This window comes from Aphelocoma coerulescens (genome assembly GCF_041296385.1).
Source record: "Aphelocoma coerulescens isolate FSJ_1873_10779 chromosome Z unlocalized genomic scaffold, UR_Acoe_1.0 ChrZ, whole genome shotgun sequence".
Lineage (NCBI taxonomy): Eukaryota > Metazoa > Chordata > Aves > Passeriformes > Corvidae > Aphelocoma > Aphelocoma coerulescens.
This window is the reverse complement of record NW_027184085.1, coordinates 62,872,193-62,897,620: the sequence shown is the minus strand read 5'-3', so window position 1 is coordinate 62,897,620 and position 25,428 is coordinate 62,872,193. Positions and strand designations below refer to the sequence as shown.

Sequence of the window (25,428 nt, the reverse complement as noted above, 5' to 3'; positions counted from 1 at the left end):
TCCCTTGGGGAACCAGGATACTCAGACTTGTTACTTTCTAGTCTTTATTTATTTAATTTTTTGTTTTTTTTTTTATTAATTTTTCTTTTCCATGAGAATTTGACAAAGAGTGATTTTTCGTTATTTTTGTTATTTTGCATCAGTTGAAGTAATGAGACTCTTAAGACTCACGAGTTACATCAAAACTGGTGCTACTGAGGAGTATTCATTATGTAATATCTTAAACATGAGCCTGATTGCAAGCTGCAGCATGAAGGGTTTGCTGCCATGGGTGCGGATATGTCACACGAGGAGATGGACTTGAGCAAGCTTCCATCAGCCAGAGACCTGTTGGTGCTTCCCAAATCTCTAGATATAGCATATTTGTCTCCCTCCCAAGCTGCTGATGGAAGACTCTCTACCTACAAGACCTTAGGCTTCCATTTAGGCTGAATCAAAACTTGGTGTCAAAGTGCACATTTGGACTTGAAAAAAAAATTTATATTATATGGATTTCTACCTTAAAACTGAGATAAAGATATAAGCATTTCCAGATCATGAATACACTAGTACTACTGTGCTGCTGAACTGTGAAGTTTGCCTCTTTATTTACTGGATATTAATTAAAACACTGGTACAAACTGGTAAGCTGCATGCCTAATAACTCTTAGGGCAGAGATTTGGTAAGTAGTACAATACTTTATCTGTGTGAAGCATTATGTGGGGACAGTAAATTTACTTATCACACAGTTTTATAAGGCCCAAGATTGGGTCTTTTATGTCAGTTTGTTTTGGGAAAATGTATTATAACTGAGGCTATATATTTAAGGAATTGGCTGTTCCTTCATTCTTGAGTAATGGAAGAGGCTGGGCAAAAAGTTCTATATAATACATAAAACCTGCAGTTTCTATGGATACTTCAATATCAAGCAACTCTTTCCACTTGCATTGCTGCTGGAAAATCCAGATCTGGCAAATATAGTGAACTTTAGGAATCAAAATACAAATATGGAATGACTGGGGTTTGGCTCTCCCTTGCAATGAGTTCCTTACATTTGAAGAGCAAAGGGACTGTACAAGCAGCCACTTGTATCAATTTAAAAGGATGTAGGGAGAAAAAAAATTCTAAAATACTGCAAATTATGGTCTCTGTCTGTTGTGTTTTTAATTGTTGTGTTTTTTACATATTAAACAATATTAACAAATTTTATAATAGTTGAAACCACTGGTATGAGATATGAGCTAGCATAGTATTTACATGTTTAAGGGGATGGGAACAGTATGGTTATAGAGGCAAACTGACTGGAACATCTAGCCAGCTCTGGGTGAAACCTGGGGTACCCAAAATGTGGGCAGAGATGTAATTTTTGTTTTGTAATGGTTTGTGTGTCTTCTAAAGAGAGGCAAAAAGTAAAAGACAAACCAAAGCCAGTCACAGAACCGCATAAACTGTGAAGAGAGTGCTCCTTAGAGGCTGTTCTGGGATCAGTGCTAGCTGGGAAGAAGTTCAGACTGGGGGAAAATGAAGAGTCTCCTGATGAGATCACGGAAACAAAAGTCTTTGAATGCATACAAGGTCACACATTTTTATAGTTCTCATTATCCTAAGAGTGATTTGTATGCATCTATATTTACATCTCTATATATCTACATATCTATTTCCATGCATTTATGTAATCCCTTGCATGCCCATATAGCCAAACGTTGAATTGTGTAAACTGACTAGTTCCATGGAACTGGTGCAGCACTTCTGAACTGCAACACTGCATCTTGTGTGTCTGATTACTTTATAAAGGACTAAAACTAAAAACATTAGAAAAGCTGTTAGACATAGAATGCAGTAGGATTCTAAATTTTTCTAGATGTTACTCAGATAACATGCTTATATTGCTGCATATCTATCACAATACCAAATATTTATAATTCTCACTTTCTAGAAAAAAATAATGTGGCCTTCAGGCCATTGACAGATTTGGTTAATGTAAGCCTCTTGAGACTTTCTGATATGTATTCAGAAGCTGTAACATGGAATCCTGTATTTTCAATTGTTTTATGAGATTTTAATATATGATTTTTTCATCGTTTAGGAATAGTACTCCCCAATTCTGTGACCTCACTGAGACTCACCCAGACCAGATGCCACTTGCTTGCTTCCCTTCCCCACGCTTTCCCCTCCCCCCTTCCTCTCTGGGGATGAGGTTGATAATTGGAGGCACAAAAGGTGAAAATAATGGGTTGAGTTAAAAACAATTTACTGGAAACAGCAATGAGATAAAATATGAACAGCTATGAAGTTAATAACAAAAGGCTGAAATTATTGACATGGAAAATAAAGCAATAATGGACTGTTTTGCCCTCCATGCTTTCTCTCCCACAGGTACTCCCTGCCCCTCAAAAGTGATGCGAGATGGTATCCAATAACATTAGAGTCTGGCCATGCCCCCTTCCCAGATAGCATAAAAAATCAACCCTGTCCTGGCCGAAACTAGGACAAATTATATATATGTATACACACACACACACACACACACACACACACATTTGGACAATAATACAATCATGAAAAAATGCATGAAAATCTGAAAATTATCTGAAATAATCTGAAAAGAATTCCCATTGTGGGTCTGACACTTGTGTTTTATACTATTGGGTTTACATTCCTGGGAAATCAGGGTGACTTTATTACATAATTGCTTCCCTGATGTTGTTTTGTGATATGCATTAGAAAACGTTTGCGTTTCTCCTTTACTTTATTTGCCTGCACTACTTGTATGCTTATCCTGTGTACCTATCCACTGGACCTGAGCTACTAATTCATACTCCTCAGCTATGCCTGATGAAATCCTTCACACATAGCAGAAGTACTCAGTTTTTAAAAGTTTTAGTTATTTCTATGTTATGCTTTTCATTGGAAGTGGTGTAATTTGTTTCAGCTGTGCTTGGAACAGTGCCAGGAAGACCAGTTCTGTGGCTCTGAAGCATTTTAATGAATACTATTATAAGAATGTGCACCAGAAAATAACTAAATTTTGGGCCCTCTGAATTGCAAATCACATCAAGCACTGTAGATCTGACATGTTAACAAAATAGTTTTTGGTGGATATTCAAAGAGTTAACACTGAAATTAAAAAAAAGAAGACTTTTAAACTATTCCACAAGGCAGTTCAACCATCTGCCAGAATTCCTTGTGAGCAATGTATTTCTTTACAAATCTTGCTAGATAAATACAGGCTGCCAAAACCTCAACCCTTTTATTTTCTTTTCTTTTTTTTTTTTCTCTCTATTAAAATTCTTTATCTGTCCAACATACTTAATAGAGGAATACTCTCAGCAGTGTGTCCTCATTTCGCTTTCAATCAGGCAATGATCATCTGTTACTTTGGATCATTCCATCTTTATCATTTACTATTGTGTTAATCCTGCTACCTTGTCACCTTGTTTAAAAACATTTGTCACCTTGTTCAAAAAAAGGAACTGGAGATATTGTAGGAATAATGATATGTTAACAGACTCGATTCCTCATAATAGGAAGATTTTAATGTATAATTTTTGTGTCCATAATTAGGAATTTCTAACTCTACATTTGGCCTACATCAGGTTTCAGATTGTTCCTTTAACTGCATACAAAATCCCTATACTTAACGCTCAGTTCCTATCAGTTCCTATGATGCATTTTAAAATGAGATAAGAACTATTATCGTCCGTTAAGGAGGTGGAAACCTGAGTTGTAATAAAATCATCAAATTAGTTTGCAATAGCAAACTAGAACTTGTCTCTCCTGAGTCCCAGTCTGGAGCACTCTCATAGTTGCCAAGCAGCATCAAGTGTACCTTTACCTTGTCACTGTTTCTCTCTTGCTTTCCAAAACCTGCGCCATTCACTGACAGCAAATTATTATTTCAGGAGATCAGTTAGATGGGGGTGTGAATATCCCTGTCAGTTATGCATGGAGATATGGACTTTTATGTGCTGGCTGTCATAAATCTTTTTCTCTTGTAGTCACTCCATGAGATTTAGTCACTGCAAGTCATGTGTTACTTCCCCACTTTGTTTGATCAAAATATCACTTTATCTAATTTTAAAATGCTCTTTATCGTCTATAACATTGCCACAATGGCTTTTCCTTAAAATTAATTGAAAAAACTACCTTATTTCCTCCATTTTGCTTATTTACTGTCATGGGAATCTGGATATGGATTTTGTACTTGGGATTTTTGTGTGTAATCTTATGGGTTATAAAGGTTTGACAAAGCAGATAAACAAAAACTGCTCAGAATTGCTTCTCATCCATCAGCTGTGAGAACTGAAATAAATTAATCTTAGGGAACTCTCTGCTTTTTCTCATGTTTGGCCGTGATACCTTTCATTTGGTCTGGCTTATGGGATGAGCTCCTTGAGTTCTCTGAAGAAACATTTATTCATAAAGCTTAAGTAGACAACTAAAACTAACTTGCATATAAAAATCCATGCAAATTCATCCTGAGGATTGTTTTTAAGGTTACTCCTTTGCTTAGCCCAAGGTCTCAGTGTTTAATAGATTACAGGTCCCCGAAAGAAATCTTGCCATAATGTCCATGTTGTAACATTTTCAAGATGAAGACATTTCCTTTACCCTCAGATTTGGCAGTTGTGCAAAATTGTGCATCTGGTTTGCAATTAATTTGTCTAGCTTCAGTTTTCAGCCTCCTGCTAATTACACAATGACCAAATTTCTGTCTCCCTGTTTGGGTGTGCAGAAGGGACAAAGAAGATACTCTTCATGGACAAAACTTTTGGGTATTATGATTTGAGGTGATGAGAGGGATTCAGGATTGGAACTCTTCAAAAGTGCTCTAGGCAGTGACAAATGAGAAGGCTGAAAATAGGATATTGATTCCTAAGTCACTAAATCTCCCCCTTGTGCCAAGGGGCAAAGCAGAACCTTGAAAAGGATTGAACATCTCTCCTCTGAATAGCTGTGTGCTGAGTGTAATATAATGATTTTAGGATGAAAGGCCCCTTTGTTGCAGGATTAGGTGAGATCACACAGAGACTCAGGTTAGCTGTAATTGTGACAGTTAGGAGTGAGGAAATTGCCTTTATCAGACTCCACTGTCTTACAAGGTCCTCTATGCTTTTCCCTGCAGAATAAAAACATTCACATTAGCCAAAGCTGCCTTATTTATTTCTAACAGAATGGAATTTTCCCCTCCCTTTACAATGTGTACTTCTCCCCACATTTCTACGTAGTATTAATACAATTGTTGTTAGAAACCCACTGAAGAGTCAGAGCCCTTAGTGGGCATAAACAGACCCCAGAAAGACATTTTTTAGCGTTTTAAAAATAATCTTTAAATCTCCATTTCTACTAATTTTTTAGGCATTTAAAAATTTTAATTTAAAACTCCATTTGTACTAATTATGTGGATGCCTGGAAGCATAAGCTGGCTGGGTTCATGGTTTCTCCCCTTGCCTGTAAGCACCTATGTCAGAGCCTGGCAAGGTATTCTGCTGATCACCTACAGCCTGAAATTTGGCAGCCCCATGAGAAAGGGGGAAGGGAAATAGAACAATCTCTATGGAGCTGTATCAATAAAGCTTTGGTTTGTACCCTTGTAACTTTTTGAAGGAGGGGGAAATACTACAGCACTCTCAAAATTTTAGACTCACAATGGAAAAAAGTATGCTCAGCCTCTCCATTTCTTGAGCTTTCCAACTGGAATTTTCCCTGTTTTACATTTTCAAGCTTCCCATTCTTCATAAAAATCAGTATCTGGGAATCTTCTAAAGGGCAGTGGAACAGAGGCACCTGAACCCCACTGAAAATTATCTCATAGTGATCATAGTACCTCTTTGGAAAACTAGGTAGCTGCTTGTGAAATATAAAAACAAACATGGTATGCTGAGTAAAGCTGGTGTTATTAGCACATGGAGTACATTAAAGATAGAATCTTTCAGTGCTGGAGGAAAACACACATCAGAGGCAACCAAGGTAACACAGTGTGTCTCTCCTATGTTATACAGCAGGGAGTGTGTACTTTGTATACATGGAGCCCTTCCTGACCACTGCAGGATCTCTGTAGTCTGCTTTGAACAGACAAAAACCTGAAGTGGGAAGAGCTGGATGCTTTGGGTCAGTATTTCAGTGGTGTCATCCATCTCAAGCTAAGAGACTCCTGCACAGGCTGTTTGTACTGGACATCTTCAAGTCAATCAGGATATGAACAGAGATATGCTGATAACTGGGCAGCTTGTAGCAGGCCAACTATTGTCCCAACAAGGTGTAACAACATAGATTTGTACTGTTAATCAAATGCAATTTCTGTTTAATTTGCAGAGATGAAGACATATTAAAGCCTGAAAGAAACCTGCCAAAAAGATACAAGTACCTCCTTGGAAGTAAAGAGCAGATCAAATTAAATCTTTTAATGAGTGGTATAAAGGTCTAAATTTTATTCCCATCTGTAACTGTTCAGCCTCCTCAATACACTTACACTGGTGATCTTCCCTTGCTTAAAATCTTCCCTGGTTCCTGCTCTCTGCTATAAGCACCTCTGCATCGGCAAGGTAATCTTTTTTTTTCTTTGATTACAGATTACATTCCCTTTAACAGTCACATATGTTGAAGGTGTAGAGATGGGGAAATGATACAGCTCTTCTAATTCAGATATAGCTGGAGAGAGATTTTGTGACACTGTTTGACAGTGGGAACTCATTTTGAATCCTCCTTTCAGCCTTGAAAGTGTTCAGAGAGGATGTGCTAGAGGCAGACACAGCAAGACCAACATTTACACAACTTCATTTTGGTACGGCCTTTTGCTCTTGTAGTAAGAAAAGGGGCTACTTTATTCAGGAATGAATATTTGAGTAATTTTTGTCTTTTTATCCAGTAGCATTGCTACAGAATGGTCCACTAGCATAGTCATGAGCATGAGAGTTGACAGCGACCTGATCTGTGGGGATTGGCAATCAGGTGCTAGACTTTACTTCCAATCCACCTCTCAAAGAACATCTGCAGGCATCAGGAGTGGGGCAGTAGGCAGGCAAAGGACAATTGTAAATGGAAAAGTTATGCAGTATTATCTGAATTATAATTAAACCACATTAGTCATGCTCCACTGAACATTCAGTGTTACTGTTGAATTTGCATGATAGAGCCATTAATTCACCTTGGTAAACAAGTACTCACTGCTTGCCAGTGTTCTGGCTTCTCACTCCCAGGCTGATTGGAAAAATGGGTACTTAATCACCTCATTGCTCTCTACTGTGTTTCCTGATGGCTGAGTGGTTTTTGCCTTGAAAAGTGTTGCTGTTTTCCCAGAAGACCTTCAACAAATCCATCCCCCAAACACTCAGAAAAACGAAAAGATGATTGTATGAGGGTCATTCTTCTAAGCTTCCTTGGTCATCTTTGGCAGCAAATACATGAGCTGCTTATGTATTTTCTGCCAAAAAACAACAATGGCCAGCCTTCGGTGCAGCACAGAGTCTGCATTTGTTGCTAACTGGAATTATTTTTTAAAAATACTAAGAGCTTCCTCCCCCTAATATGTTTTCCTTTGACTACAACTCCCATTCTAGAAGTAGAAATTGTCTCTGTTTTTATGCGTAAACACTGCTTTTTAATCCAGAAAGGAAGTCCTTCAGGATAATTTCAGTCACAGCTCAGCTATTAGACATTAACTCTGTGGTGATGTCTGCTACGATCGCACAGCAGGTGAACATTATTGCAGTCTCTCTGGCTTTATCCTGAGGACTTCAGAACAGTTTTCCTAGTAAGACCTCATGTTACTGTGCTCTGAGAAATCACAGTACGTCCAAGGCCTTTGACAGATCCAAATCCTCTTTGCTCATTGGTGTGGAACCAGTGACTGAAATGTGGATGTTGGTTGCCCTTTCACTGGCTCGATGCAATACTAAAGTTCAGAGCCTTAGTTTGTTCTTAGGGCACTCACAACCCTTTAATTCTTGCTAATGAGGAGGCTTTAAGCCCCAACAGAGTATCATGACAGGTGGTAGTAAATAATCAGATAATCATCTATTTCAATAAAAAAATCTCATAAAATAGCTTAAGCAATACATGTAATTAAAATTATGTTAAACAGAAATGGGTTTTTCTGCTGGTAAAGAAAATGTTCATCAAAAATATATTTTCAACCCTTCTTTTTTCACTTATTGAAACTCCCTATTCTGATCAACGTCATGCATGTTGTTGTATATCAGTTTCCTTTTGATGAAAACTTGACTAGGGTTTTTCTTTGTATGCTGTACAACTTTTTTAATGCTCGATTAAAATAGCTTGCACAAACGTCTAATGGCAGAACTTTTCTTGGTCCATTCTGTACCAATGACAGGACAATGGCATATCCAATATAAATATAAGGCATGGTAATGTATCATAGACAAATTAATGTTCAGGGACTTGCACTGCAAATTAAAAGCTTTGACTCATACACGCAATCCCTTACATGTCTTTACAGGAATCTTGAATTTATAACAGGCCTTCTTACAATCATTCAGTTCATTAAATATATTCATTAAAACGTAACAGACGGCTATTAAGAGGATTAACTTGGTCATCAGCAGCTGTAACTTGCGTTTAGTGATGGGTGAAATTGCTGTAGACAGCTCTAGTACTTCTGCCTATAGGTTTGCTCACACCTCTGTCAAACCCCTCATGATCTGCTAATGTGGCACAAGCAGCAGCCTGCTATCACAGAATAAATTCACTTGCAAGGAATTTGACATGACATTGGAAAGCTGCAATTGCAATAGAGATTGAGACTTTTGTACGGTCTCATAGGGAAACCTTTACTAGAAAATAGTGTGCTTCACAGAGAGGAAGTTTGCAAAGCCTCCCCAGAAAGAGGCAGGGAGTGCCAGCGGATACAAGTGTGTGCATTCAGTGCGGGCTAAGCCAAACGTCCCAGGAGCTGCCGGTCAGAAACAGAAGGTTTCCACTGACTTATTCTGGCATCTGATCCTACAGTACTGGTGTGTGGCTGAGGTGGAGAGCTGCAGCTGAAAAGGGAGTAAGGCCGGAACTCCATTGCAGAAAAGGAAACATAACACCCCCGCACAACAGGCTTCGGAAGGATGTTCTGCAGGTCTGGGGCATGGTAAACTTTTTTTAGCATATGTGATTTTTTTTTGTTTTTGTTTTTTGACCATAGCTGTTGTTTTTAAAAAACTCTGAGACTTTTAGTAAAGAAAAGGTCTAGACACATGTCCAATTTGCACTTAAATCAAGGATTCTCCTAGACAAATATGAACTGGGAAATACCATGTTCTAACTACAATGGCATCTTCGTCATGGCTTTCTGACTTGTCGTATAAATAAAATGAAATCAATGAACAGATTTAAACTGATGTCATACACACTCTTTCCTGACAAAAAAAATATTATTTTGTTCATACTTAGTAGCTTCTGATCTTTCTGAAATGGTCTGCATCCATTCTGGGTGTCATCAACAGTGTCAAATACCGAACACATCAAAGTACTCATCATTGAATCAGAGAGAGGATCAATTACATAAGAAAACTCTGCAGCTGGCAACAAACTAGCTTCTTTCAATTGCAATCCTGCTGCTGCAGCAATCCTCTAGTACAAGTATAAACTACAGGCTGCTTACAAATTTTGCATGTGTCTGACAACAGCTATTAAGGCCTAACAAATAAAGATGATCAAAGAGTCTGAGCTCACACCAGAAAGTTCTGGTTTGTAGCCTAAAACTCAGATGTATTGCTTACTTGTCTGCTCATTTGGAAGACGAAGGTGAGGTGGGAGCTGAAACAAGCAGTCATACAATGCTGTAGGCAACCTTTTTTCCAGGTGTGGTCTCACCAAACTACTGCTAAGAATGAGCCATCCCACATATGCTTAGATTTGGGGATTGACATGGAAACTGTGGGAATGATGACTAACTCATTATTTTGAAACCAGGTCAAAAGAGGTCAGCAACACTGAGATGGCTAAGTGGTGGGTTTTTTTGCAGGAAATTCTTGCAGGCCTCAAATGTGCTGAAAATGCCATCTGAATGGCATATGACTCCTTGGATAAGCTGCCATTTTGCTCTCCACTGAGGCTGTGGCACGAAGTGGTAAATGAACAAGAACAATAGCTCATGCCAGTGAAGGACCTGATCCTGCAGGGGTTACCACTGAGGCTAAAGGGAGCCCTCTAGGTCTGGCAACAGGCGCTGCTCTCCAGGGGCACTCTGCGGCTGTGTCTGAGCTGTAGCGCGTGCGAGCACTGGCACATGCACAGACACCAACATGATACTGTGCCAAGGGGCCAGTCTGTACGACTGCAAGGGTGAAACCTTCCTTCTTAACTGCCTGAACCAATAGACAGTCACAAATTTTGCTTTTTAATCTTGAACACACAACAGATTAGAGCCATTGCACACTCTTACAGATCAGAGGAAGTCAAGATTGTTACCCACTAGGGTTCAGACATGACTCTACTGTTACTACCCAAAAGGTGATCTCCACGTAAACCAGGTATTTCTGCAATCATAAATTCCATCACTTCAACTAAAAAAAGGCTGTAATAAAATTAAACACCCAGGTAACTAAGTGCTCTATACCACAGAGCTACCTATGTCCTTCAACGAAGATGTTTAACATACGGATCAACATGTTTTTCCAGACCAAAAGAACAGGAATTTAGGTTAATTTAATAGAAAAAATAAAATATGGAATAACATTGATTTTGGCCAATATCAATTACAACAGAACTACCCTATTTTACAAATAACAACTGAACATTTTACACATGTACAGTATTTTTTTCAGTAAAAATGGATTTTGTTATAACAATGTCAGTTTTTTTTAAAGAAAACAAAGTTATTAATTTCTTCTCTATAATAGTGTTAGAGACATTTGTAAGTATCCAAACAGATTCTTTACAATCCATTACATAATTAAATCTCAATAGTGAATATATATTTATATATAACATATATAATATTAACTTAAACTTTGAAAGCATTATGTTCTATTTAAACACGCTATACTGAGAAATGAGGCAGTAACAGACTAGTAGTGAAACTAGCACAAATTTGAATGTCTATCAGGAAATTTGTAATGGGCACCAAAGGAGCTTGACTGCACTCTGTCATACCGAACCAGACTGTAATAGTTTATCTGCTCTCTACTAAAGAGGACATTACCTCTAAAAGTTTGTATTCATTTGTTTGTAAAACATCCACAGTCATTTTTGATCCCCTTTATTTTCCAGGACTTACATGCTTAAACAGCTGCAATCCATTTTCTGTTTGTATGTCCAGGAAAGCTAACTGAGAAAGACACTTTGTATGTTTTAAGTATTATCCCCAGTAAACAGTATCTTTGAAGCTCAATTTTCTGTTTTATGTGAAATGACTGTCTTTTGAACTGTATGCCAAGTGAAGGTGAAGAAGATAAATTAAACAGAAATTTGTACTGGCAGCCATGTGCCTGGGCAGAAAAAGAGTGAGGCTGGGGCCATTTCTCTTATCACTCAGGACCATTTTACAGTGAGGTAACTCCATTGGCCTTAGCAGGACTATTCCTGCTGAAATTTCTATTGTGAGCAGTTAAAAGCAGACTCAGGCCCATCACGACACCAAGAGAACCACTGATTTATTGCCCTATATGCAATTATTCCTGGAGGTGTATTTGGCACAATTATAAATCCAGTCCTGTAAACACATCCTGTCGTATATAGTCACACTGGCATTTACATATGGGCACTATGAAATAGTTCCACATATCTGTATGATAATATCCCCTTTTTAAATGAACATTACAAGACAACAATAATTTATGAATACTTCTTACATGTTAGCAATGTTTTCTGACTTCTGAGCATATACATTATTCTCACTTACGCAAATCAAGAGAAGTAGTATATTCTAAATTTGTCCATTACAGGAACAATTTTTTTTTAATGTTTATTTGAAATAGCTTTGACAATTTAAAAAAATAAAATAAAGATCCTAGCATATCTGTTAATAAGCCACCTGTCTAAAAATGAAATCTATATGACCAAAACCACATTTTGGGCAAACATATATACATACTGCATGTGATACAAAAAACAGCATACAGCAGAGGAAGTAAGAAAGAAATGTGTGCAGAAATGTTCACTTTCCATTTTTTTAAAATAGCGTTACAAAAAGGGGCAGAACTTAGTCCTGCACTAATGATGTTTCTGATCCCCTCAGGAACTCAAGTTCCCCCTGTCAATACATACAGCACAAAAAAAGACTAATGCAAATTTTTTTGTATTGTTTAGTTTTAATCCATGTAAACTTGTGTTGTATTCTTGAAACACTCTTTAAACATCTCGAAGTGGAAAGAAGCAGGAAAGAAGGGAAGAAAAAGGACCTTCAAAAAACAGGAATAATCCTAAGGTTGACAGGAAATCAAATCAAGAGTTAAATGTTAATTTTGGCATCAAATGCTTTGGTCACACAATACTGACTCTGTGATCCTGGATGCTCAGCTCTAGACAACCAGTTATGAAAGGTAGGCGTGTTGTAGTTTTTCCATTTAAGTTCCAACGAACAGTTTGCCATCTCCCCAGACAAAGAAGGGGGAGAGGGAGAAAGGTGGCTTGCTTTCTTTTTCTTTTTTTTTTTTCCTTTTTCAGTAATACGGTTAATCTATAAGTCTACAGGAGGAGGAGGATGCTGGGAGGTGTCAGTTCACCCCTTTTGTTTACATGTTCTGCAACACAATTGCTGAAGTACTTTCCTCTGGCAGAGATTGTTCTTTTTCACCAGCATACAGAATCCTCCCTCGGCCCAGGACTCTTCCGTAGCTTCCAGAGGGTAGCAGCAAGAGAAGGAGGGGAGGTTGAAGGTTTGGAGAGCACGGCGTGTACAATGGAAGAAGGTTTAATTGGTCAGACATGCAGATTTGGTTGAAGAGACCATTCAGGAGCAGGTAGCAAGTAGGAAATTTGGTCCATCAAAAGGAATTTCAGTCAACAGCATTTTTTTTTTTCAGGAAGAGATATTGTGTGGTCCGACAGGAAATGATTGGTATCCATTTATGAAAAGGAAAAAAAGATTAGAAAGAGAATAATTAGAATACAGTGGTATTTACAGCACAGGAATTTGCTCTCAATTTTTATGAATTAAAAGAATAAAACAATCAAACCACAGAAAATGAGTAAAACATTCTCAACAGAAATGCAAATCCTGTAGAGTGAGTTGATAGTAAGGCATTGAAGTCTTCTTTAACTCTTAGTAAATCCAGTGGAAATAAGCTGGACCCAAGAGTCATTGTTAGCTTTTACTATATCTGATGTCCGATATCTTCCCAGACTTTGTTCTGATATGATTTTTCTGTTGGATTGCACTTGTTGGGCTCTATTTACAAGTAATTCACATGGTAACCTTTTTAGGGAAGCACTAAGTGTCTCTGTAATTGTGGCATTTAAAAGGAATTAATATTAGTGAATAATTAAGCCAATCATATGCAACAAGAAGGCTATCTTGGCTGCCACAGGGAATTTGGAGGAAGTTCAAATCTCCACCCTAAATTGCATGCTCCCTATTTCAGAATTCTTTTTTCTCACTACCCTTTCACACGAGTCAAGCAATACTGCAGGCACTTTAAATTGTTTTTACTTACCAGCACTTTCACAGTTTAAAGTGGTGAGATAGATAAATGCAATTCTATTAATAGTACTCTAGGGTCCTCATACAAAAATCTGTTGAAAGCAATGGCTTTTGAAAAATTGCTAAGGAAGGAAAAGTAGGTTGCTGGCAACGGGAAAAATTATTTTAGGAAAATTCAGGTAAAGTGGATGTGACTAATCTTGCTAATAGATGCAAATGCAAATTTCTCCTCTTCATACACCTGAATAATTTAAAAAGTTATGTAGATGTTACTTAAAAGAAGAAGAGAAGCAGGCCAAACCAACCCAATACATGTAAAAGAAGAAGCTGGCAGTGATAAAATGGACCTTTTCAGAGACTTGCACTCACCATCCTTGCACACTGTTCCAACGACACAGACACCAGTGTCTAGGTTATAGCCACTTGGACAGCTCGAACAGTTTCTGTCTCCTGGGCCACTGCAATCCAAACAGCTGGCATCGCACCTAAGAGACAATGGCAGGAGTTGGTCTTCCTGCCTCACCAAATATAAGACTTCCTAGGAGACCTCTTTAGCATTGCAAAGGGCTCCTTTGTTCTTTCTAGAAGTATCAGGTACTATAATATAACTGGTACTAATTATCATAATAAATAATTGACTACCCCTGCAAATTCATCCTTCTTCTTTCCATCAACAACTTTCTATTCAAGCTTTTTTACTACACAGCTGCATTATTCTAGAGCTTTGAAACTATGCATAAATAATCAGCAAAAATATCAAGCTGATGGTGCATACATGTGCCAGAAAGGCACAAACTAAAGCAACAGAATATAAAGTCCCTTCATTATCCATCTTGCTCCGTCATATTTTCATTACATATTGATTGTCTTTTATGTGGAATACACTGAAACACACAGTGATTCCCTTCCTGCCCTGAACTCAGATCTGAGTCAGTGATAAATTATTCCAAAAGGCAACAAATGATATTTGTGTAAGAAAGAATGGAATAGAAAAAAATGTTCCTTCCTTGCACAGCACAACTTTGTCCAAGATTTATCCAGCCATTTGTCCACTTGAGTCAGGTAAGCTATTCTGGACAGTAGTTCAGAAATAAATGTTTGTGAATATGCAGTGGAAGCACTGAAATTGGTCTTTATAAATAGTAATTAACTTGCAATGAAAATCCCATAGTGTGATTATTTTTGTTTGCTATTAAGAAATACAGATCCCCTGTCAGATTTGTAAATTTTACGCTTCTGTGCAAAGCTACTTCCACTCTCACTATAGGCTGTTTTAAAGTGAAGGTCACACACATATACCAGAAAAAATATTTTTATAAGACCCATATGAATATAAATCATCATAATCATCATAATAACAACAACAATTTTTTTGGAGTCAGCAGTATCTTCTAGTAAGTATGATCATTTTCAACACAGTAATAGCTAATATACTGCCAAATATACTAGTAGTTATATATACTAATATACTGCCTGATATACTGCCAGATATATTTGCCACTGATCATACCTTTTGCAGCTTTTGTATCCACTTTCACTGGAGTGATCAAGGTAATAACCACTACTACAGGACTGCACACATCTTCCATCTTCCATAAAATAACCCTGTGTGCAGTTTATACAGGCATCTATTCCAGCACCTTAGTCCAAAGAGAAATTGTTAGAAGGTAGGTACATTGTCAGAATAAACAGTTACATAATTTCAGTGTATCTTTTTCTGAAATAAATGATTGCAGTTCTAAAGCTCCCACAAAATCTACCGTCACTATACCATCCCTGGAAGAAAATGGAAGGCATTACTGGAAATCATATTAAGTTCTACTAAAATTTAAAAAAAAAAAGAAAGAAAAAGAAAGGAAAATATGAAGTCTTTCAATTAAAAACGTAGATTTCCATGCTAGCTGAAAGAAGTTTGTAATATTTAAAATGTAATTAAAAGCTGTAAGAGAATGAAGGATTTACATGTAAACAATCATGTTATACTGTAACGGTGACACAGCGGAATAAAATCATATGGAATGAAAATTATGTAGACAAATGTCAGTGGGGTACCTGCACATGTTGCACAGGAACGGTGGCATGGTTCACATTCTCTGCCACTGTGGTATTTTCCTTCTTCACAGCGGATAGCACATCTGGTGCCATGCAAACTATTGTAAAAAGGAAAAAAAGCACAGGGCACATAACGACAACAGAGGACAACAAGATCGGGCACAATCCAGTAATTCTCTTTTAACCAAAGAACAACACACATACTAGTATTCATCAGCTTCCTTCACGGGGCATATTTTATAAATTTAGAGACACCAATCACTTAAAGAGTGAATGCAAAGCAGTTTTTGCCCATGGTGAAGTAAAGAAGCTGTTTACAAACTCTTTGTAAATACTACCAAGTAATAGCGGACAGACAAAAAATTAACAATGACAAACAGCACTAAAAATTCAGGCATGTAAAATGCAATTATCCATCAGGAATTTAGCACAGGGTCAGCATAAAAAAAATGCTAAGGGACTTGTTAACTGAATGCCAGGTCTGTGCGGCTTGTGAGATTTGTCAAGAATCCAGCTGGAGGTATTCTGCCTGCAGGCACTTTAGAGAGAGCGCAAAAATGTGAGTAACAGAGGAAAAGAAATAGCATAAAGAGTGACATTTCCATGCATTCCTTGAAGTAGCTGTTTATTGCTTTCCTGTTAAAAGGTGCCTATAGCAGTTTGTTAGCATTTAGATTTTGTTTTGAAATTATTTATTTTTAAAACTAAGACTTCTCTGCCATGTTTACTATCTTCTGCAGAACCTCAGCATTCATCCAATTTAACACTTTTTCTAAAAATGCTCATGAGCTCCGGGGTTTATCACTCTGAGTGCTAACCATGCTTTTACAGATTGGATCCAGCAAAAGTCGTGTAAGCTCCGCACCGCTGAAAATTTTCAAGGGTGTATTCAGTCTCAGTTTAGAAAATAAACTAGCAATTCAACAGAACTTCACAACCCCTGCTTTTCTCTTATTTTTCCTCAGTGACACACCTCGAAGAGCTTTACAACACACATAGCATTAACATGTTTTTACAGATGGGAAAATAATTTGCCCAAGTTTATTTAATGGGCCAGTAATGGAGAAGATCTGGAATCCAGGCCTCTCAAGACCCAGCCAAGGAAGGCCCTGCTCGTTGATACCTCTGCCAAGAAAATGCAGGAAGTTTTGAACAACTATGGAATACAAAATGCATGTCCTGAAAGGCTCCACTTATCTGGTATACCCACACATTTAAAAAAAAAATTTACTTAAAATTACTCTCAATTTGCTAATATTGCCCAAGAAAACATGAAAGTTGGGTTTTAAAATTTTTTTTAATATTTCAATTTCAATAAAGGAATCCAGGTATTGATGTTCTAGAAGCAAACATTCAGCTTTTACTTAGAGATGAAAATTCACTTTAATGGAACATGAAACCTCAGTGTTAAAACATTAACACAATGCTTGTATTCAAAAGAATACCCCTACAGATACTGAATACTGGCTTCGTATTTTTTTGTGGCCCTAAGCCAGCATACAGTCTGTCATGGATATTATAAGATTTTTGACCTTTGCTACTTGGATCAAAAGGTCATTAGGTCATTCTTTATAAAGGAGCTTGAAATGTGCGCTGCTGCTTTGTATGTTTTATCTACCATTTTCAAGAATAATTAAGTTCTCCTCTGAAGAAAAAATCTCCACTGCTGTTTAAAATACTGTGCTGTAATAGAATTGAGCCTCAGGTACTTGAGATAAGTGAATGACTGCATACATGACAAAATACAGTAAAGATAAGAAAATAATTTCTAACTACCACATTGAATGAATCAGAAAGATTAATATAATTCATTTACTCTACTTCTGAAATAATCCTTGACTGACATAGCGTAGGTCAAAAATTGAAGAAGCCAGCTTTCCATATGACTGGCTTTTATGTTACCTGAAATGAAAGGCCTTCTAAAAAATCTGTTGTTAGCCAAACTGGCACTCAGGAATACCATTACAGACTAAAATGCATTGGAACAGATGAAATGAGGGCCATGCAAGGTTAAATAGCTATCTGATGTTCTTCATTGTGTATTTACAGCTTTGTATACCTCTTCAGATACTACGTTTAGTGACATCCATATTTTCCTTACCTTAGGCCATGTCTGCATTCTGTGCAAATTTGGAATTCAACACAGGTCTTGCAGTTTTCACTACATTTTCGACAAACAATCTTATCTACAAGAGAAAAAAAGAAAACAGCCCAGAAAACCTTGGTCAGTTTTGTTTGATAAAATTGTGTGAATATAGTATTGCATGACTTTCTAGTTTGACAAAAACATCAAGCTAGACTGAAATAGCAAAATTCTGCCTATCACTAGCTTTTTCCATCAAATATCAAATGGTTTTCAACATTTCTATCCATTTGAAGTTATAGTTGCACCCTGAGAAAAATATGTTTTGAAGCCATTAAAAATTTTTCATAAACATTAAAAATTTACATTCACTATTTATAATATGGACTAAAGACAGCTTCTCATACAGGAGTGATATGCAATAATGATTGCCATGTGTTCTGGAGACTGTCCTGCAATCCTACCCCTTCCATGCAAGCAGTCTGTCCTGTCTTCCTGATTTGGTGCTAAAAGACACACCTGCATAAACAGATCTGATCTTAACAAAGTAAATACATAAATTACTTAACACCTGCCTTTTACTCTCTAGAGATCCCTTATGTAAGAAATGTCTCTCTCTCTTCAGCCCTGTTGTCTTTTGACATGCAGGGACACATACCCTTCTGAGAAGAAAAACTTAATTTTCCCATTTAATCCTAAATTTTCATCTAAGCATCTTAATTTACGTGGAGAAGAGTTCTCTTTACTGTAGTTCTTGCACAGTGAAAATGGAAGAATTAAGGTAAGACCTGTTTTTACTAGTTCTCAAAAACGAACACACAGCTTCATGCTGGAGAAAGCAAAAGGTTAGGTACCTAGATGAACGAAGCTCCTGAGAACACATTTATCTTCTAAGGAGTGTCTAAAGACAACAAAAGTCACTGGAGTTTTAAGCATGTTTGAATACATGTCTAAGTGTTTTTGTTAGCCAAAGCTGGAAATTAAACATGGACAGTCTACTTGGCAATCACAGGAGGAAGCTGAAGGCAGTATCCATCATGGCTGAGGATTACTGCTCTTGGGCAGTCACATCACTCTGTAGGTGCTTAGGTCTGTCAGAAACATTATTTGCAACCATGTCACATCTGAAGAAATTGTTTTTCTTAGAGCTCTGATTCACTGGCCACGGCCAGTTTCTCAGCTCTCACTCCTGGTGCCATATAATCTGGCTGAATGGGGAATTCCTCACGGTCAGAATGTGGGTGCTGTCTGTCCCTTTCCCAGGCAGTGATAACCTGTTCTATCCTTCAACTGACTTGCTCTTGAGCTGCCCTAGTTCTGCTACTGTTACTCCCAGCCATCCCCAGATGAAAAGACATCCTGCAACAAGTATGGTTTTTAAAATAAAGGCAAATTATTCAGGACATTCTTGATCACACTTGGCAACAATTTAATAAAAGGAATAGGATAAGAGATATATGCATCAACATACACTTTTTCTGCTCATAACCATCCCAGCAACCTCCCCAGATCAAATTCTGTAGCCCGCAATACAAAACCAACAAGAAATACTAACTCTTATCCAGGTAAAACCCATCAGGGCAGTTGGTAATACAGCTATTGGTTACTTCATTCAGGTAGTAGCCAGATTTACAGGTCATGCACTGGTCATTTTGGCCTCCAACACAGGTTTCACAATTGGGTGAGCATTTTTTACATCGTTTCTTGTCTGCATTGTAGTGACCAGGTGGGCAGGTCGAAACACAGATCCTGCAGACAGCAGGGAAGAGAAGGCAGAATTGTTAATGAAATAACCTGCCACCACATTCCTGGACCATGACTGCAAAGCAGAAGTATTTCTCAGCATTGTTGCTTTTCTAAGGACCATGTGTTTACTAAGATGCAACCCTTCAAGGCACTGCATCAAGCTGACTCTCTTGCATTTATGTCCCTACACATATGCTACCTCACTAGCAAATGGCTAGTCAGTCTTCAGTATAATTTCTGACCATCTACATTTCTTCCTGTCCTGTTCACTTAATCACATAAGCTATAGTAGCCATGAGAGTCTACATACATATATATGTATACATATACAGAGAGAGCCTCTTAGGGAAAAGAAAGAGGTGGGGATATAATCAGAGAAGGGTTTTTCTAAGTTGTAGTTTAAATTCTGGTAAGCTAGGGTTTGGGGTTTTTTTAACTCCAAAGAAAATTTTTTAAAGTCAGGGGAAAATGAATTATCCATGACTGCAATGAAAAGAAAATGAAAGAAAGTTAAGATATATACCAAGAAATCAATGAAGTGAAGCTTTTTTTCCTCTTTGTCTTACCTGGTGTTGTTTTTAGATTTGTAGTAATAGTGCAGACAGTCAGTACAATGATCTGGTCCTGGTCCGTCACACCCTACTTTACTGCATTCTGCATTGCAGGGACCTGTAGTAAAAACAGAATACAGACGGCCAAAGGGATTAAAACTTCTCATTTAGTACTTGGGACACCTTAAAACACAGTATTTTATTGCAGAATGCAACTACTTTGCTTTCCTGCGTTAAGGACTACGTTTAGCGCAGGTAGCTTGGTTTGCTGCCTGCAGTGTGAGCTCGAGATTGAGCTCTGGGTGGCAGAAGCTCCAAGCAAGAGGCCATGCAGACACTTCACAGAAAAAAGGACACGGGGACCTGTGGTACTGGTCAGGTGACCGGACACTTAGAGACACAGCAACAGCCAAAACACTGAGACTTCCATGCACTTAAACTGTAAGGGTATAAAAGCCCAGGGTTTCCCTTGTTCAGGGTCCCTTCTCAGAGGCACTCAGCTCAAGCTGTCATTTTGTTATTTTGTTACGGCACCAAGATTAAATTATTCTAAGTATTGGGAAGTCTGAGACAATGCTATGGGAAAACTAGGGTCGAGCTAGTAAGGAAACCTGGTCTGACTGTGTGAGTGTGGGGTGTGTAGCTCTGAAGGGGCCTCGGTCCTAGCTCAAGTGTTGAGAGCATGACTGCAAGAGTGGCTCCTGGATGGCTGGGCAGGGAGGTTTCCTGAATACCTGCTTGATTTCAATTCAAAACTTAAAAACAAAAGGCAAGCTTTTTTAACAAGTATGGCATCCTTGTTTTATTTGGAAATGTGTGAAAGCTTCTGTAATTCATAATTAGGAATGATTAGCAAAATAACTTATAAAAAGCATAAATAAAATAAAAACATAAATCAGTATGAATATTACGATCAGTGGCTACTCTGGTTGCTGAATGGATATCAACTGGTCCAAGGTCCAAGTGGCTACCATGACCCAAGGAACCAGACAACAGGGCCCCAATGCTCTGTGCTGCTACATGCTGCAAAAGCCTCAGCTAGTACTCACTGATTTGCATGTCTTCCATCTCACCTGCACTCATGTTAGGCTTGATAATGCTTGTGGATCTGCTCCAACTCAAGATATTCTATCAATTTTTTCTTACAGTTTTCAAATAGATCCTTCCTGCTATGGGAGGAGAGAACCATCAAGTCTTGCCTTTATGCAGATGAACAATGACTGTGGGTGAAGTTACAACTTCCAGGATCACTGCTCTCTCCTGAATGAAATGTGTAGAGTTTGCTTCGTACAAAACTTTAAGAAGTTAGTGACCTTTACAGTAGAGATAGTAGTGTTTCATTACCTACCAAAATAAGGAGTTCTGCAGCTCTCTATCTAAAATAGAGACTGTGGGACTGACATGTATGAAAGGAGAATGGAATAACAGAAAATACTATATTGAACTTTGTTCTCCTTTTTGCTGGCCAGAGATACACTTCACATTCATCACATGGTACTGCTAATGGTGGATTACATGTAACAAACTGCCCACTTGACTTATTTTGCAGTGCTAAAAATCTAGCTCTATTAAAGTCTAATGACAAGGTTGAAAAACTTCTCTAGGGATCAGTGAGAAACAACACAGATGTAGAAGATAAAGTTTTTCCCATATATATTTATATGTGCATAAGTATATATAGCTTTATATACTTATATGCAAAACATTCTTCATAGCATGTTAATTGTAGCTTAAAAATATATAGCTCTATGCATACAAACTCAAACACTTAAAATTATGAAACAAATACTTCCCATTTTCAATGAAGAATCCAATTCACTGAACATTTTACTTATGCAGGTTCTCAGGTCATCCTTAAAGCCATTAAGTTTCAGTAAATGCACAAATAGAGTAAATGAATGTACACACCTGAATAGTCATCTGCTGTATAATCTTCTGTAGGGTCTTCAACTGGACTAGAGCGCACTCTTTCCACTTTGGAAAAATCATTTCTTGGTGAGTAAGGCTGGATGGATGTTCCATACAGTACTAAGGACCACTCTTTCAATTTTCCTGGAAGTTAAGTATTATAAAACTGTTTTCAGAACTACTTCTCTTTTCTGTGTCTTACAAAAGTATGTCACTTTTAAGCATGTTGTTATGAGTAGGTATGGAAGACACTGCCTTTCAAGTAAGTGAAACAGTTGTTTTACTATAAGCTGAGAAAGCTATTTTCTTCAATCAGCACTTTACACTGTACTTTCATTGCAAATCTCTTGTAGGTCTAGCAAAGGTTTGCACCACAGACTGAACTCAATGTAAACAATAAACAAAACATCTGGGCATACAGTTATTTGGAATATGTATATGGTACTCAATAAGGTGGATTTGCTCTGGATTTCGCCTTCCACTCAGAACATTATTAATTGTCTGGTAATTATAATTTGAGATCTGTTAGCTAAGTAGAAGTATTCAGAATTCTGACTTAATAAAGGGATTACATAAGAGTACCTTTCATTGACTTGTAGGACACAACTTGATGAACAAGAAACAGCCTCTCTTAAAATCTCAGTGGAAGAACATCAGTTTCCCATGCAACCAGCATAATTTCTAATTTATTTGTGCCAGTTATTTGGCAGATATATCACTGTACTGTCTGCAATCATGATTAGCATTTTATCCTCTTAATATTTGAGTGAAGACAGAAAAAATTGTCTGGCCACCTGAAGCATTATCTGACTTTCTGGTAAGTTTTTTTGGGGGAAGAATAAAAAGATAAAGGTGTTTCAAGTTCATGCTGTCAGAACATAAAGGGTGAACTTTCAGTCCCCATCTTTCTCTTTATACTACCAGGTGAATTAACTTGGAGAAAAAGCAAAAACACTCAGGCCTGAAATAATGCCTAAAGTAATGATGAATAAAACCCACATCCCTACTTGAAAAGGTGCAACCTAAGTTTGGTATCATCCTATTGTCTCGGTTATGTTAATCTGTGCTGGAATAGCTAGTTATAAATGTCAAATTCTTATCAGAATAAAGAGAAATTAGAGAAGCAGGGAGAATTTGAATGATCCTGTTTTGGAGCCTGTGGTTAAAATTCTTTCCAAGGAGAACTATTATTTAATGAGAAATGTAATTCAGGTATGACTCTTCTCAAGAAAATAATGTAGTATACTTTGTGTAAAATTAAATTCAAGCAATCTTCCTCTTCTTTAATTTTAATGATACTCAATAAATTGAAATGCTGTTCACTTGGACTTTTTCAATCCGTGAAAGCAAATTAATTTGACCTTTACAAGTGATTTCCTGTATTTTCCCAATGTCATCTGGTAACCTCCACTGACATGGCAAAGACAAAGACAAACATCTCTCTCCTTGTACATGCATGCTTTTAGCAGTAAGCAACAATAATCAAATACACTACCTGACAGATCTTAAACAAATTCTTTTAAATAGTTTATACTAGGGCTAAAGATGGGAATCTATGTTACCTCTATGAATCTATGTCTCTTGCCAAGCCTCCTTCTGAGAAAAAAATTTCTACACTTCATATGAAACCTTCTCTGCTCTACACTCAGTTTTTGAGCAGAAACTACAGGCAGAGACTACATCATGTGGCAGTTGTGTCACACAGTAGCTTTCAGCTTTTCACATCTGAATTATAATTTTCTTTAAAGAGACATTTGATCTTGATTTAAAATATTAACTGCTGACAAGTCTACCACACCTGCTGCCACACTACGGGCTAATTACCTTGGCTGTAAAACTGCATACACCTTGTTTTCAATTTGTCTTCTCCTACCCACAGACAGGTAGCTCTTAAAAACCTATTAGATTAAAAAGATCCAAATCATGTATTTTCTTCCTCTAAAGACATGTGGGAATCAAGTTACATCTCGATATTCTTTAGACTGATCCAACTGTGTCCTTAATGACAGTTTTCTTTTTTAAAAAGAAGTCACACAGGGAGATAATTTTTAACCAGATATGCAGTCATCACATCCCTTTCTAAAATACAGCTTCTCCATGTCCAGTCCCTGCTTTTTTTGTGTTTTAAATCACTTCTACAGCATATAAACCATAATACACTGGATGCAATAAAAAGAAATGTGTTTTATTAAGTTATTCAGATCTTTTTATCCTCATCTTTTATTATGAGGCAAAACTCACTCAACTTCCCGAAGTCTTATATTTCTCCCAGAACCCTGATAAAAGTATTCTTAAGAACCAACTACAAACAACCACAGGTAAAAATGCTCCTAAGGCACAGCATACTGTGCCTGCATTTTACACATACAGAAGGTCTTGTACTACCATCACCGCAGGAAGGATTGTTAGTCTGAATGCATACATAAAGCAAAAGAGCAGCAAGGGGAATAATGTAGGGTCTCTCAGGAGATTAGCTGCCTTATAAGAACGGTTCAGTAAATAAAGAGGAGAAAAATTCATATGACTTGCCAGCAAGCAAATGAAGTCTTCCTCGAGGTGGGTTTAATTTACACAATGAAATATTTCAATAACTAAGTATATATACATACACGCACACTTTTATAATGAATAAACAAAATACGCACATTTAAGCCAAAATCTTTCTTTCCCCATTTTTGGCTGATTCCATCATTTAGTTTGGCTAGAATAATCCTTTCCCTGCTTTTACTTCAGATGTATACCAAAGGTCCCATATTGTATTTATAGAAGAAAGGGTACATCACAATGTTTTATGGCAAACGTATGTCCATCTCCATAAACTCTACAGAATTAAATGTAGAAATTACATGCACTACTTTTATGAACTGGACTCTGCATTTCTTTTCAGGTAACAGATGTGGCATTACCTTGCCACTGCAGGGATATGATGACACGTTGGGTCTTTCTTTTTAATTTAATGGCAACTCTTAATTATAAGATCTTTCAAGAGCTAAGAAACACATGCACAGAACACGAACAAGAAACAGGCATGATGATGATATCAGTGTGATAAACTGCAGGCTATGGTGATAAACTGAAGAGGCACCATGAACTGGAGAGGCACCAGGCATAAATTATGTTTAAGCACCTTTTGTTTACTTCATGTTCTCTTCAGTGCAGAGACTAATCCCGATATGCCCAAACAGCTGAATTTATCCACCACTAAATATGGCAGGCACTTCCAAATCTTTTTGAACAGAAGAGTTACTGGACAGCTTTCATCAGAGGGCAATCACTGCTCTAGAAAGATGGGGGATACATTACTAGACAGTATACAATGAACCAGGATCCAAATTCACAACCACACTGCATCTTGTGAAAACCAAATGCACGTAAAAACCAAACTAGTCTCAAGCAGTGTTCTGCATTGTGCTTAAAACAAAGTAGAGAATAAGCTCTCCAGCAGAATTCTTGCAGTATATCAGCTTCCTCCACACCCCTTAGTTTTGTAAACCGACTTTCTCCCAATCCCCTAGCC

At 37.5% G+C, this 25,428-nt stretch overlaps 1 protein-coding gene across 3 annotated transcripts in view; it reads right to left on the bottom strand.

The window, feature by feature from the left end:
* Positions 1 to 25,428, bottom strand: part of PCSK5 (proprotein convertase subtilisin/kexin type 5) — a 228,352-nt gene that overhangs the window by 42,086 nt on the left and 160,838 nt on the right. For 2 of the 3 annotated variants that reach the window (XM_069000752.1, XM_069000753.1), the window contains exons 14-20: positions 21,912 to 22,055; positions 20,019 to 20,121; positions 19,262 to 19,455; positions 17,725 to 17,809; positions 15,624 to 15,721; positions 15,082 to 15,211; positions 13,941 to 14,056 (exon numbers count right to left, since the gene is read on the bottom strand). In XM_069000752.1, the coding sequence (XP_068856853.1) occupies positions 13,941 to 14,056; positions 15,082 to 15,211; positions 15,624 to 15,721; positions 17,725 to 17,809; positions 19,262 to 19,455; positions 20,019 to 20,121; positions 21,912 to 22,055 (870 nt within the window). Of the gene's footprint in view, positions 1 to 10,616; positions 12,767 to 13,940; positions 14,057 to 15,081; positions 15,212 to 15,623; positions 15,722 to 17,724; positions 17,810 to 19,261; positions 19,456 to 20,018; positions 20,122 to 21,911; positions 22,056 to 25,428 lie in introns of those variants that run through there. The other variant, XM_069000754.1, reaches the window with a different exon arrangement.